This window comes from Neoarius graeffei, chromosome 9, assembly GCF_027579695.1.
Source record: "Neoarius graeffei isolate fNeoGra1 chromosome 9, fNeoGra1.pri, whole genome shotgun sequence".
NCBI lineage: Eukaryota > Metazoa > Chordata > Actinopteri > Siluriformes > Ariidae > Neoarius > Neoarius graeffei.
Genome location: NC_083577.1, coordinates 60,195,894 through 60,211,783, shown reverse-complemented (window position 1 = coordinate 60,211,783; position 15,890 = coordinate 60,195,894). Strand labels below are relative to the sequence as shown.

The 15,890-nt window shown below is 40.0% G+C and overlaps 2 protein-coding genes across 3 annotated transcripts in view; both read right to left on the bottom strand.

Annotated features, from left to right (window-relative positions):
- LOC132891293 (myosin-IIIb-like) overlaps positions 1 to 5,862 on the bottom strand; it is a 36,076-nt gene extending 30,214 nt beyond the window's left edge. The window contains exons 1-2 of the mRNA XM_060928787.1: positions 5,853 to 5,862; positions 5,618 to 5,654 (exon numbers count right to left, since the gene is read on the bottom strand). Of these exons, the coding sequence (XP_060784770.1) occupies positions 5,618 to 5,654; positions 5,853 to 5,859 (44 nt within the window). The 5' untranslated portion in view covers positions 5,860 to 5,862. The remainder of the gene's footprint in view (positions 1 to 5,617; positions 5,655 to 5,852) is intronic.
- A 7,494-nt stretch (positions 5,863 to 13,356) lies between these two features.
- The window catches only part of ubr3 (ubiquitin protein ligase E3 component n-recognin 3), a 111,521-nt gene continuing 108,987 nt past the window's right edge, over positions 13,357 to 15,890 (bottom strand). For both annotated transcript variants that reach the window (XM_060929990.1, XM_060929991.1), the window contains exon 39: positions 13,357 to 15,822. In XM_060929990.1, the coding sequence (XP_060785973.1) occupies positions 15,705 to 15,822 (118 nt within the window). In that variant the 3' untranslated portion in view covers positions 13,357 to 15,704. The remainder of the gene's footprint in view (positions 15,823 to 15,890) is intronic.

Genomic DNA, 15,890 nt, shown 5'->3' with positions numbered 1-15,890 from the left:
TCACACAGAATAAATCACATACAAAATACACACTCCTTGGGCCACACGGTGGTGTAGTGGTTAGCACTGTCACCTCACAGCAAGAAGGTTCTGGGTTCAAGCCCAGCAGCTGACAGGGGCCTTTCTGTGTGGAGTTTGCATGTTCTCCCCGTTTCTGTGTGGGTTTCCTCTGGGTGCTTCAGTTTCCTCCACAGTTCAAAGACATGCAGTTAGGCTAACATGGGGCGGCCTTGGGCTGAAGTGCCCTTGAGCAAGGTACCTAACCCCTAACTGCTCCCTGGGTGTTGTAGTATGGCTGCCCACTGCTCTGGGTGTGTGCGTGTGTGTTCACTGCTTCAGATGGGTTAAATGCAGAGGATGAATCTCACTGTACTTGAGTGTGCATGTGAAAAAGGTTTCTTCTTTCTTCTTCTTCTACCTGTATATTTGCTCATTTATGCAGTTATCCAATCAGCCAAATCATATGGCAGCAGTACAATGCATACATACAATCATGCAGATACAGGTCAAGAGCTTCAATTCATGTTCACATCAAACATCAGAATGGGGAAAACTGTGATCTCTGTGACTTTAACCACTGCATGGTTGTTGGTGCCAGATGGGCTGGTTTGAGTATTTCAGAAACTGCTGATCACCAGGGATTTTCACACGCAGCAGCCTCTAGAGTTTACACAGAATGGGGTAAAAAACAAAAATCACTCAGTGAGTGACAGTTCTATGGATGGTAATGCCCGATGTTAGATGTGAATCTTGAAGCTCTTAACCTGTATTTGCATGTTTTTTGCATTGTGCTGCTGCTGTATGATTGGCTGATTAAAGCATATACGCAGAACCATGGCCTCACTTTTTGTTTATAAATGCCTTGAGACCTCAAGAATGGCACAGGAATAGTTTTAAGCGTTAACAATAAATCTAATATAGTAATTTTTACGATTAAAGTGATTCATATAGGTAGCGGTCTGAGTGAATGACGTTGACATCCATAACGTCACAGCAGGAAGTCTATCGGTCTCATTGCCATTTCCGCTATACTAAAACACAGAGCTGACTGAAACCCCAATCCTCTTTTTTGAGCTAATTTATCACCATGCCATGTAGATGTGTTGCTGGTGGGTGCAGCAACACAACAGAAGGTGGATTTACGTTGCATTCATGACCTAAGAATGTTCAAACTGCAAAGATTTGGATGTGTTTTGCGAGAAGTTCATGGGCACATTGGACGCCTACGAAGTGGTCTCTCCTCTGCTCTGCACATTTTACTGAAGACTTGTACGAGACCTCTGATCTGTTGAGGAACGTTGGCTATAAGCCCGTATTGAAAGAGGGTGCAGTACCAACAATTAAATCAAACTATAAGAAAAGGAAAGCCTTTATTTTATTTATTTTTTAAAAGGAAAGTAAGTTCAGTTGCACCAGTTCTCCCGGAGTGTGAGCCGAGGGTTGTTGGTAAAACCCGGGATGGAACGGGATGGGGCATATCACTCGGGCAGTGACCTCGCCACGGTTGTTGCTAAAACTGGTGACGTTCCGTTCTGTCCCAGGTTTTAGTAATTGCCTGAGCCCAGCAGTAATGGCGGAGTAGTCAGTTTGGAGAAAATGGAGAAAGGGTGGACCAGCCGTCTGATTTCTCCACTGGATATCGCTGCCATCTCGCCCTTATGTGGAAGAAGTGAATGAACAGAGAACTGATCGAACTGAAAGTCAGATTGTTTCAAAACAATCGGCCACAAGATCGGCCTTCAAGAAGCGAGAACACAGACGGGTAAGCTCCGACTCTCATTTGGATATAAAACAACAAAAACAACACTCGTTGTTTACCTGCATTTAGATTAATACATGTAACTTGTATTGTGTATTTAAGTTACCAGTATAAGATTATTTAATTTGCTTCAGAATGTGATTGTCTCAGTTCACCTGATTATTTAATTAGCCTTTTACGTTTTATCAGTGAAAATGCATGCATGTATATGTATGTTGCATAAGTTATAACACCTATCCTGTTTTAATGAGAGTCAACCCACAATCAATGAAGTCAAATCAGTCTTAGTTGAGCAAGTCGGTAATGGGATTTCTTACTTTCACCATAAATTTTTATTTATATGACTTTGGTCTATAGCTGTCAAAGGCCTTGGCCTTAAAACCGGTTACCGCTGTGACGTCACGCACTCAGGGCTGGCTGGCTCAGTGGGGCAGCTCGAATGCCAACTTTGTGGTTGATTTTAACCCTCGAAAATACATTTTTTAATTCCCATTTATGCAGCATACATGAGTCAAGGGTGGAGATACTATCCACTCAGAAATGTATTTAAAAATAAAGGTTCTGCGTATCTGCTTTAAGTAACTGCATGAATGTTCAGGTGTTCCTAATAAAATAGACAATGAGGTTATAAGTGTAAATATAAATAGCATTTAAATAATAACTTTGAGACAAACTTGTTTGCACAGTGTAGATTAATCAGTGTCTGTTTTTCTCTCTCACCATATCCTGCCGTGAAGATGGTATAATTCTTTCCCCTCGGAGTTAGCCAGCCTATGCATAAAATAAAAAACATACAACAATCCCTTACAGACAGACAGCCCTTTGTACTGTACATGCAGCATAAAAATAAGTAACAGAATGAGTCAAGCACTTGTGAACCTAGAACACAGGGAATAGGGGTTACAAAACCTCATACACTCCTCACAGTAAATCCAGTCTCTCCTGCCACAGCCTCATCACATATCCTGCAATTAGACACTTTACTCCACTCACAACTGTTTCCCAAATGCAGACATTATGCCCAGTAGAGTGTTCTCTTGATCATATTATATCACAAGATATTCTGGCAGACTACGATGTGTATGATTTTAAAGACACTAATTTCAAATCAGCATATTTCATTGATTCATAAAGAGGGCCCTTAAGCAGCTCCAGCACAAGGGTAAGATCCCATGCCAGGTTCTTGGGGAATGATGGAAAATGAAGGCACCTTGCCTGTTTCAAAAAGGTAGTAATAAGCTTATCAGCCCACAGGGAGAAAACATCCAAAGTGTTGTGACATGCTACAATGGCCAACACATTAGTGTAGATGAGGACATAGTCTAGAAATCCTTGAATAAAATGTACTATTTGGTAGGGTTGGGAACCAAAACTTGGCTCCAAATTCGAAATGAATGCAAAAATGGCAAGTACCATGCACCCATGAAAATAATTTAATTTTAGTTCTGCTTATCAGTTCTGCAATAGCCCTTTATTATTGCAAACAAGATCTAGAGGTCCCTGATAGAAACCTCCAGGGATTCAGGACTCATCTGGTCCTCCCTGTTTTAAGACTATTTTAGCTTCAGGCGTTGCAGCAGGGCATTGTGGAATGACTAAAGGATGTTTTCCTCAGACGCATTTAGCAGGATTCAGCCATCCACTGCAGTCAAAGCCACCGTCAGTTGTCTTGTTTTGTCCTGCCACTGGGTACAGGTGGTGGAAGCCAAGAGAGTGGAGACGTTCTAGCGCAAATCTTCTCCACTTCAATCAAATTCACGCACAAATGTCCAACATTACATTTCAAGTACTGATGGCAATGGGTATTTAACGGAGCAGGAGGTTTGGATGAGCTGGAAGTTGAGAGTTGAAGCCTGCACACAGGACACACAGGTGGCTCAGGGCAAGTACCGTAGTTGCTTTTCTCTTGGAATTGGAGACAGCAGTGAAAATTTGGCAGCCTCCTGAGCATCTGAGCAGCTCTTTTTAGGAACCACACTGCTTACCTCCAAGCTTGTAGAAGGGGCTAGAAAACGTGCCTCAAAAATTGTGTTTCCACACAAACCTGGCCAGCTTATTGCAGCTGATGGGCTTCCCTTAATGCAGTCGAACTATGAAAAGCTTGCCTTCAAATGCTCAGTTTGCAGCCACTTTTTTAAAAGCTAAAATTGGGCTTATAAGCCATTAGAGAACCCACGCCCCACCAGAAACTAAATATGATGAGGCTGACTGTCATTGTTGCCTACGACCAATGAGCTATTGCAAACAAAGGCTACATATCTGCAAGGATGCATGTAGCAACCTGCCAGGACCTGCCTACATGACTATACCATGCATCAACACAACAGTGTGTCCATTTGTTCAGCTACAAGCAAGCATGCATGAACAATGTCACAACATGAAACATAGGCTGCGGTAAATGGCCAAAAGTTATGTTTTGTTATCTAAATATATTTGACCTCTTTTTTTTAAACCATTTTGGACCAGAACCAGAATCGATAAGCAGAAGCGGGGTGGGGGGAATCCAAATGATAGCCAACCCTAGTATTTGGGGACTCAAGCAATGAACTAGTATCCAGCTGATGAGATTCACACCATTCATAGCAGACCAGTTTGAGGAGGAAGTTGCCAGGGTGTTCTAAAAACTAGCAAAAGTACCAGTGGAAACCAAAGTCCAGACATCTTGGGGCCACTCACAGGACTGTGTTGCTTAGTTGCTGAATTTTGTGTCACATAAGCAGAATCAGCAGTAGAGGAAGAAAGGCATATATTCAATGGTGAGGCCAGTCATAAGCCAGTGCATCCTGTCCCAGCAGACTGTCCTGCTCTACCAATGAGAAGCAAATTCAGAAATGTGTTGATTTGATATCAACAAAGAAGTCCACCTGCCCCATACCAAACCCTTCCAAGATCTGTGAGCATGTATACATGTCTCGCTTATGTGTACATCCCAAGTCGTACCATTGTACAACCCTTTAGGTAATGACGGAAAACCAACTCAAAGCTAGTGGCACCACAGAGTTCTGCAACATTTCAGTAGAAAAGCAATTACAGTGTAAGAAAAAACAAACATTCATCACAGCAGAAGACATGAGAGAAAGCTATCAGCAGCTTTGGACAGGAAACCTGTAGGTCTGATCATAGTAAACAGTTGGACAGATGGTCATCTGTTCCAACATGTACAGGGTGAAAAGAAGAAAGGGGAAAATGTTTGTATAACACCAACATTTATTGCAAACACTGCATCTTATGCCACTTTGTCCGAAGGTCAGTGTCAAACAGAACACTAGGGAATCGTGGCCATCCGTGAGCTCGCGTATGTAGAAGAGGGCAGTTAGTGCATTCCTCTGTATATATTCAACTGCCCTGTGACAAAGCATGAGCAGCAACTCAAAAAGATGATGTGGCTGTTTCAGATATCCCAGAGGAAGCATAAGCTTGCCTTCACCCTCCCTGGTGGCTAGCTATTCATGTTCCACACACACAAAACCTAACCTGTGCTTAACTATAATTTTTAACATGTATTTTTCTACTTCTGCTCATGAAGTATGCATCGCCTCTCTCACCCAACTGGCCAGTTGCAGCACAAGAGGAACATGCAAAGAAGTTCTTTAAAATACTGAAGACTGAAGGTAAGTCAAGGTCATTGCAGTGAACACATAAATAATTAGAAAAACAAGATACAATCTTGCTTGAAATCATAACTCAATGCAATATTCAAATGTATTTATTAAAAATATATAAACGACTATGCAGTTCCAGGATCAAATCCCACATGACCACAGGTGCTTACAGCATAGAAAATGTTAGAGATAATACATTCAAACAAAATCATTTTTGTCAACTGTTTTAGTAATTACAGAAAGTATATTTCCTTACCCATTGTTGACTGCATCAACTCTTCCATTTACATTTCCTTCAAAAATAAAAAGTGATTTTAAAGGCATATATACGGTACTATTCCGTACACCTGAAATGTGTGAAACTTATTTATCTACAGCATAACACCAGGTACAAGACTCCCTGTAGACTAGTGCTGCAGGTCGTTCTAGCAGAAGCTTCACAAATTTTATGTTTAGAAGTCAAAAGGTGGTTTTCTGAAGAACAGACTCACCTGCCATGGCCGTCTTCTAACATTGCCGAAGTGATTTTCAAGGCTTTCCATCGGGGTTAATAATTGAGTGGAATGTGAGAAGAAGCTGTGACAGAGGAAGCTGTGTGGCGCACCACGGTTACCATATTGGCAGTCCCACAGCTCCACGTACACACAAACACACACAACGAGCACATCATTAGTGAAATTACAAAATCAACTAACTCCAAGAATCTTACATAATGACCATAATAAAAGCAACCTGAAGTTCAAGTTGAATGGTGCTCTTTTTAACATCAAAACTGCAGCAACAAAACACTGAGTGTAAAGTCAGAGGGCTTCATGTGGGATTTATTTACAGTGTGACTATTAATAAATAATGCTGACAAAGTGCCAATTGCTTATGTATTAAACAGTCTTCTTAAAAGAAGAAAAAAACCTCTGCAGTCATTTCTGAAAGGTTATTGACAGTAAAAACAGAGATCAGATACTGCTTACCATCTCTGAGGCTAGCTGAACTAATAAGATACGGCAGCAACAGCCAAGGCCAAATAAGCAGCTATTGTGTTGTGACCCCAAAACTCTTTCTTTCTGCTGTTCAGGCCGCATTACTGGATCACTGAGCTGGAATGAAATGAGGAAAACTGACCCTAATACAATCTCTAATCCATATCATAGCTATATAAACAAGACACACATAATAGATATACTAGTGCATGTGAAACAATTATAATATTGTGAAAAAAGTTCAATATTTTCCATAAATTATTTAAGAAAGTGAAAATTTAATGCATTCGAGACTCATTACGCATAAACTGTTTCAAGCATTTTTCTTTTTTGATTTTGATAATTATGGCCTACAGCACAAAAAAAATCTCAAAATGTGAGAGTATTTCATTTCAAGTTTGAGTAAAACAGTATAAATACAGTGCATCTCTCGGTCTCACATAGACATATTCAGGAAAGGGGCTACAACTGTCACATTCCTAATATCAAGCCCCTCCTGAACCAGAGACATCATCAGAAGCGTCTTACCTGGGCTAAGGAGAGAAGGAACTGGACTGTTGCTCAGTGGTCCAAAATCCTTTTTTCAGATGAAAGTAAATTTTGCATTTCATTTGGAAATCAAGGTCCTAGAGTCTGGAGGAAGAGTGGAGAGGCACAGAATCCAAGGTGTTTGAAGTCCAGTGTGAAGTTTCCGCAGTCTGTGATGATTTGCTGTGAAATGTCATCTGCTAGTGTTGGTCCACTGTGTTTTATCAAGTCCAAAGTCAATGCAGCCATCTACCAGGAGAATTTAGAGCACTTCATGCTTCCATCTGCTGACAAGCTTTATGGAGATGCTGATTTCCTTTTCCAGCAGGACTTAGCACCTGCCCACAGTGCCAAAACTACTACCAAATGGTTTGTTGACCATGATATTACTGTGCTCGATTGGCCTGAACCCCATAGAGGATCTATGGATTATTGTCAAGAGGAAGATGAGAAACACCCGACCCCAAAATGCAGACAAGCTGAAGGCTGCTATCAAAGCAACCTGGGTTTCAATAACTCCTCAGCAGTGCCACAGGCTGATTGCCTCCATGCCACGCTGCGTTGATGCAGTAATTCATGGTAAACAAGCCACAATCAAGTACTGAGTGTATAAATGAATATACTTTTCAGAAGTTGGACATTTCTGTATTGTAAATCCTTTTTTAATTGATCTTAGGAAATAATTTGAGATGCTGGATTTCTGATTTTCATGAGCTCATCTCATTATCTCTAGCCGCTTTATCCTTCTACAGGGTCGCAGGCAAGCTGGAGCCTATCCCAGCTGACTATGGGCGAAAGGTGGGGTACACCCTGGACAAGTCGCCAGGTCATCACAGGGCCGACACATAGACACAGACAACCATTCACACTCACATTCACACCTACGGTCAATTTAGAGTCACCATTTAACCTAACCTGCAATGTCTTTGGACTGTGGGGGAAACCGGAGCACCCGGAGGAAACCCACGCAGACATGGGGAGAACATGCAAACTCCGCACAGAAAGGCCCTCGCCGGCCCCGGGGCTCAAACCCAGGACCTTCTTGCTGTGAGGCGACAGCGCTAACCACTACACCACCGTGCCGCCCTGATTTTCATGAGCTATAAGCCAAAATTAAAACAATCAGACAAACAAAAAAAACAGGCTTGAAATTTTTCACTTTATGTAATGAATATAGAATATATGAAAGTTTACCTTCTTGGTAATTAAATTATGAAAAAGAAAGAACTTTTCACAACATTCTAATTGTTTGAGATGCACTAGTATCACCTATGGGCAATTCCATGTTTGCAATGTGTTCTTTGTCTCAGTTCCACTTGTAATACATTTAAAAATATAGTATGTACTAGTGCATCTCAAAAAATTAGAATACCGTGAAAAAGTTCCTTTTTTTCATAATTTAATTCAAAAAGGTAAACTGTCATATATTCTATATTCATTACATGTAAAGTGAAATATTTAAAGCCTTTTTTGTTTTAATTTTGATGATTATGGCTTATAGCTCATGAAAATCGGAAATCCAGTATCTCAAATTATTAGAATATTCCCTAAGATCAATCAAAAAAGGATTTACAATACAGAAATGTCCAACTTCTGAAAAGTATATTCATTTATACACTCAATACATGGTTGGGGCTCCTTTACCATGAATTACTGTATCAATGCGGTGTGGCATGGAGGTGATCAGTCTGTGGCACTGCTGAGGTGTTATTGAAGCCCAGGTTGCTTTGATAGTGGCCTTATCTGTATTTTTGAGTCGGGTGTTTCTCATCTTCCTCTTGACAATACCCCATAGATTTTCTATGGGGTTCAGGTCAGGCAAGTTGGCTGGCCAATCAAACACAATAATATCATGGTCAGCAAACCATTTGGTAGTAGTTTTGGCACTGTGGGTAGGTGCTAAGTCCTGCTGGAAAAGGAAATCAGCATCTCCAAAAAGCTTGTCAGCAGATGGAAGCATGAAGTGCTTTAAATCTCCTGGTAGATGGCTGTGTTGACTTTGGACTTGATAAAATGCAGTGGACCAACACCAGCAGATGACATGGCACCCCAAATCATCACAGACTGTGGAAACTTCACACTGGGCTTCAAACACCTTGGATTCTGTGCCTCTCCACTCTTCCTCCAGACTCTAGAACCGTGATTTCCAAATTAAATGCAAAATGTACTTTCATCTGAAAAGAGGACTTTGGACCACTGAGCAACAGTCCATTTCTTTCTCTCCTTAGCCCAGATAAGACACTTCTGACATTGTCTCTGGCTCAGGAGTAGCTTGATATAAGGAATGCGAAAGTTGTATCCCCTTTCTTGAAGATGTCTGTTCGTGATGGGTCTTGATACACTGACACCAGCCTCAGTCCACTCCTTGTGAAGCTCTCCCAAGTTCTTGAATCAACTTTTCTTGACAATTCTCTCAAGACTGCGGCCATCCCTGTTGCTTGTGCACCTTTTCCAGCCACCCTTTTCAGCAATGACCTTTTGTGGCTTACCCTCCTTGTGGAGGGTATCAGTGATCATCTTCTGGACAACAGTCAAGTCAGCAGTCTTCCCCATGATTGTGGTTGTGTGTACTGAACTAGACTGAGAGATACACTGTGTTCATACTGTTTTACTCAAACTCGAAATGAAATATTCTAATATTTTGAGATGGTTTTTTTTATGTTTTTGTACTGTATGCCATACTGATTAAAATAGAAAAATGCTTGAAACATTTTAGTTTATGTGTAATGAGTCTATAATATATAACATTTTCACTTTCTTAAATAACTGATGGAAAATATTGAACTTTTTCACAATATTCTAATTTTTTGAGATGCACTAGTATGTACAGTGTTAACACTGAGTCACAACAACCTATGTGCATACTTCAAATAAATAACTTGGACTTTAAAGGTAGACTGCCTTTCAGATATTTCAAGTGTAGTCATAAAAAGAATTTTCCCTGACACCCAATTATTTTTGTTTACTGGATCAAAAGCTACTGAATCTGAATCATAGACTTCCAATTTTATTAGTTTATTTATTTTTAAATAGAACAATTAATGAATTTAGGGCCACGTGACCCTAAATTCTCTGCTATTTTTTCCTGCTTCACCATGACCCAATTCAAGATACTATGTCGTGCATCACATGGTGGGCTTTCCCTAGTCGTGCAAGGCATTATGGGATACAAATTTGAAACATGAGAGAAAAATGGAGGACATGAGTGTGTGAATGAAACATGAAAGACCAACTACAGTAACAGAAAACGAGAAGAAAAGACGTGATGTTGCAAAGGAAAGGAAATGCAGGACCAAACTAATAAATATTGGCAGTCAGCGAGCACCTCAGTGTGATCAGCTGTTCATTTAGTGACAGAATGATGTAACTGTAAACTTGTGGATGCCAGCTGCCGTAAAACCCAAATGAAGGAAAAGAAGAAGAAGGTGGTAAACCTGATCATGCGCACACAGACTTCCTCTCTCTGCTTGACTGCGCGAAGCAAGCAATTTCATGTTCATTATTTGCTTAGGAATCCACTCAAATTAAATAACTTCCCAGCTACCGTATGGCTTGTTTTTTTTTTTTGAGATATTACAGAAATAAACATATTACAATGACCAAATTTCAGAGGGAACTAAATTTCACCGAATTTATGAACTCAAAAGGCCATCTAGCTTTAATAAAACCTATCTATAGCACTTTTGCTGCCCCAGCCCACAATAACCACACTTTGCATTTATGAACACACAAAAAATCATTCATTTCTGCATTAAATGCATAAATCAGTTTCAACCCCTTCACATCTCATGTTTGAAAAAATCCGTTTCCAAGACTCCTCCATTTTATGGTCGCAGTCAGATGCATACATGGATATGAATGTCATGACAGTATTGGGCTTTCAATGATTTCTTTGAACTATTCTTTTTTGGGGGCAGAATGATTGTACAACATGCATCTTTAACAGAAAAGGGAAAAAAAGAATTTGGTGCACAACTATTAACTTATTTTGGGTTTTATGAAAACACAGCATCAAAAAATTAAATACACCTGCTTAAATTATTAATTCAGTGCTGTTAAAAGTTTCAAAATGCCTTAACTTGCCAAGGCCTCTTGACATCCTGTTAGTGATCATGATTGATTACAGAAGTAGTTGCTCTGTGCAAACATAAAAGGGTTTGTTTGACAGCACTGAATGGATTGATCAACACACAGCATAATGGGAAAGTCCAAGGAGCTCGGTGCAGATCTGAGAAAGAGGAGTGTTGATTTACACAACTCAAAAATGTCTCTTAAATTAATTTCAAAACAACTGCAGATTCCAAGATAATCAGTTCAAACAAGTGTATGTAAATAAAGTCACTGGGAGGTATGGTCACGTTGCTGGAAGACCCAAACTGTCTTCCTCAACTGAGAGGAAATCAGTTTGGATGGTCAGGAACAGCCCAGGCCCAAAGCCTGCCATGAACTGGAAGCTGCTGGAACACTAGTGTTGCTGTTTAAAGCCAAGCAAGTTTTACATCACAATTGTCTGAGAGGCTACTGTCCAAGAAAGGAGTCACTGCTACAAAACAAACACCTTCAAGCTTGACTCAAGTTTGCAGCTGACCACATGGACAAAGAAAAAGCCTTCTAAAGGAACATTTTATAGTCTGATCTTAAGCATGGTGGTAGTAGCTTCATGTTCTGGGGCTGTTTTGCTGCCAGTGGAACTGGTGAATTGAAGTACACAGAATAATGAAGGACAACCTCAGAATTCTTCAGCAGAACCTCAGATCATCAGAAACTTGGACATAATTAGATACAATGACCCAAACACACATCAAAGCTGGTTGTAGAATGGATAAAGCCAGCCAATATTAAGCTTAAAACAAAGTCCGGACCTCAACCAGATTGAAAAAAAAAGTTGACTGTATTTAAAAGTTGAGTCCATGCCAGGAAACACAAATTTAACTGAACTTTACCAATTCTGTCAAGATGATGATCAAATATCCAACTAGAATTCTACTAGAAGCTTTTTGATCACTACCAAAAGCATCTGGTCAAGGTGAAACATGCTAAGGGACATTTAACCAAGTATGTGGTGTTCTATGTATAATTTTGACCCTGTATTGATTTCAGAAAACCCAAAATAAATTAAAACTTGTGCATCAAATTCTAGGGTTTTTATCCCCCGCTGGCTGAAAGGCCCGAAAGGGGATTGTGGCGATTCCTTCTTTAATCAACTCCTCTCACAATATTTGGAGGAATTTCACCAAACTTGGCAAAAGACATTGTATGTCGGTACTACGCATATTGTAATTGCATTAAATTGGGTCACATTTTACCAGAGTTGTGACCCTTGATTAACAACCTTGTACTTTCACAATTTCATGAAGGTGTGTTTGCCTTCAGAAATCAACTCCTCTCACAATTTTTGAATGAATTTCTCAAAGCTTGGCAAAAGGCCTTGTTATATTATGGTAATACACATATTGCAATTTATTTTCGTTTGTGAAAATTTTACCAGTTTTGACCCTTGATTAAATAACTTGTACTTTGACAAGTTCATGAGGGTGTAGGTTCTTCCGAAATCAACTCCTCTCACAATTTGTGGAGGAATTTCACCAAACTTGGCAAAAGGCTTTGTTATATGACAGTTACACACACATTGAAATTTTGTTTAATTTGGGCAAATTTTACCAGAGTTATGGCCTTGATTATTAACAAACTTGTACTTTGGCAATTTCATCAAGGTGTGCTTGCTTTCTGAAATCAACTTCCCTCACAATTTTTATTATCCCCCATTGGCTGAAAAGCCCCAAGGGGGATTATGTCGTGGCGATGTCCATCTGTCCATCCCAGGAAGGGTACTCACATTCTGAAATCAGCTCCTTTCAATTTTTGGAGGAATTTCACAAAACTTGACAGGATTCTTTGTTACATGTTGGTAATACGCATATTGCAATTTCGTTCAATTCAGTCACATTTTACCAGAGTTATGGCATAGTTTCCAGCGGGGGATACTGTGCTCTCAGAGCACTCTTGTTAATTTTAGAATGGGTACAATTCATGTTCAAGATTGAACGTCTGGGAAAAAAATTAAAAATTTACTGTCTTTGGGGGGTGCTCTGGTTTCCCCCACAGTCCAAAGACATGCAGGTTAGGTTAACTGGTGACTCTAAATTGACCGTAGGTGTGAATGTGAATGGTTGTCTGTGTCTATGTGTCAGCCCTGTGATGACCTGGCGACTTGTCCAGGGTGTACCCCGCCTTTCGCCCGTAGTCAGCTGGGATAGGCTCCAGCTTGCCTGCGACCTTGTAGAACAGGATAAAGCGGCTAGAGATGAGATGAGATGAGTGTCTTTGGGGGTAGAACAGCTAATCTTACCCAGGGATCACCTGAGCCATGTTGTCTTCAGAACCCCACAAATAATTTGAACTAGTAAAGACTGGGGGGGGGGGGGGGGGGGGGGATGCTAGTAGTGAAGTGAGGAGCTGGAACATTGACTTAAAATTAATACAAAACATGTCAGAGTATTGTTATATTTTATTCACATATGTTACATTTTGCATTAAATGTCTGCCACCCTTTCTGATTTGCAATCTGAATCAGCACCTACAGTAATGTACTGTATTTCTGTCTCAGTCAGTCACTCACACCACACAGAATAACATTACAGCTTTCCATTCCAATATATACCCATTACTCTTTGCAAAAACTCTGTTCAATTATACAATATCTGGGCTGAGGAAGAAAAAGAAAAACTAAAAAGAGAAGAAAAAACAGCAGCATGCAAGATTTCAAGACAAGAGAAAGACAGGAACTAGGAATTTAAGTGCCTGGCATTTCTCTCCAGCATTGTGTAAGTGCAGTGTTGAGAATCAATACCCAATAAGGTGGTGAAGAACGAAACCAAAACATGCTTTTTGGTGTTCATTGGTGGCTCCTTCTTAATACAACAGACTTAGAACTGGGACTTTGCAAATTGGGTCGGGTGGGGGGGGGGGGAGAAAAAAAAAATTACACACAGCACTGAAATCCCCAATCTTATTTCAAAGCCTGGAACTGATCACATCCTGAATCGTGTGTGTGTGTGTGTGTGTGTGTGTGTGTGTGGTGGTGGTGGGGGGGGGGGGGGGGGGAATCACTCCTTTGTCACTATTGTCAGTTTCTGTGAGAAAACTCACAGGATTGAGAAACACACCAAAAGAACATTTTTTAAACAAACAATGTAAAGAAACAAACTCCTCATAGGTGAATCTCTTACATATCCATACAAAAACATCTTTTAATAAATATGCATTAAACAACAACAAACAAATAATGAAGGGGGCTAGACATTAATAGAAAAGTAGAATATGCAAAAAGTTAACAAGGATTTTGAAATCCTAAATTCTGTGGGGCCTGATTTAAATCCTGGCCGCTTGAAAAGAAGCCATCATATTATGAAGAAATAATACTCTCCTTTTCGTTCGTTTTAAAGCAAATCTAAATTCAAAACTTTTTGCCTTGTTCACCATCAGACACAAGCGAGTTATTTAAACCTGTTACTAAATGTGAATGCTCTTCACCTGGCTCTTGGAAATATTCATTTTTAGCTCTAAACCGAGCAGGAAAAGGTGGGACTATGGCATACGTGAAAATGACACATGATTTCCTCTTTGGAGGATTGCTTTATGCAAGTACAAATTACACTGTTGCAGATGTTGATGTAAAAATACTACAATACACTCAAAGGACAAAATGAAGTGCATTTTCTAGACACATTCTAAATGCAATCTGTGAATGAACCATGGACACTGGTCATCTCTGGAACCCAACATTGCTCAAAAACTTGGGATTAGACAATAAAAGAACGAGATTATTTGGGATAAATATTTGCAGCAATTTTGGATCCTCTGTAAAACAATCACATCTACCAGCATTATTGGCTAGATGAAATATTGCCAAGTTTTAGTAGGGAAATGTTTACTCCAGCTTTTAGCCAGTAGTACTAATTTAACCAGTTAGCCAAGAAAAGCTGCATGAATGACAAGGTTACTGCGAACGGTCTCTGCAGCCTCAACTGCAAAAAGCTAGCTGACTGCCATCACCACTGTGCCTTCTGTCAAAACCTAAAATCATTTGTACAACGATATAATTAACCATCAACATCAAATAGCAACATTTATTTAAATATTAAAAAGTTCTTTAACTACAGAAAAGAAAATTCCTGAGGATGGATGCAACTAGGCCTCAATGGGCAAGCAATAATTATTCTACTATTCAGTGATAATTTATGCAGAACAAAGACGCTCCACTTCAACAATACTTTTATCCCATATGAGCATTTAAAGGCCTGAGTTATGAGCATGTAGGATGACAATGATTACTCATTGCATTTGTTACGATGAATAATGATGCCTGGTGCCATTTTAGTACAGTTTAGGTTGCAGTTAAGGGAAACCCAAACGCCTTGTGTTTTTCATAATGGTGGTGATATCCACTTTTTTTTTTTTTGGGAGAGTTTTGCTCTCCAATGCACTAAACATTAGCATGTTTTTGAGGGGTGTGACCAAACAGCACTCAAATAAATGCACTCAGGATTGGGCTAATTTGTGCTTTCTCTGTGAGCCAGTCCCAGAAACAAATAAAATCTCTTCCCCTTTCAAATCCACCAAAAATCATTCATATATTAAAAAAAAACACCCCACACACATACACGCTGTTAGTCATTAGGCATGATTGTACACTAAACTTCACATAACCAAGGCTGTAGCAGCAATTCACTCACAGCATTGTTTTTATATTACATAATAGCATATATCAAAAGGAGAGAGAGAGGCTGGCACTGATGCCCACTGTGATCTGGCTCCTCTAGGTTTGGGGTCTGTGTGTTAAAGTCCGTTGTAGTGGGGACCCCATCGCTTGCTAATGTGGTCGAAGGTGTGTGACACCCATTGCTGCTCCAGCACGCGGTACCTCTCCTCACACAGGAACAGAGGCTTGCCACGACTACACACAAAGACACAATCGATCAACATTAACAATTCACACGAGTAGGTTCGCTAATCAAACGTTAA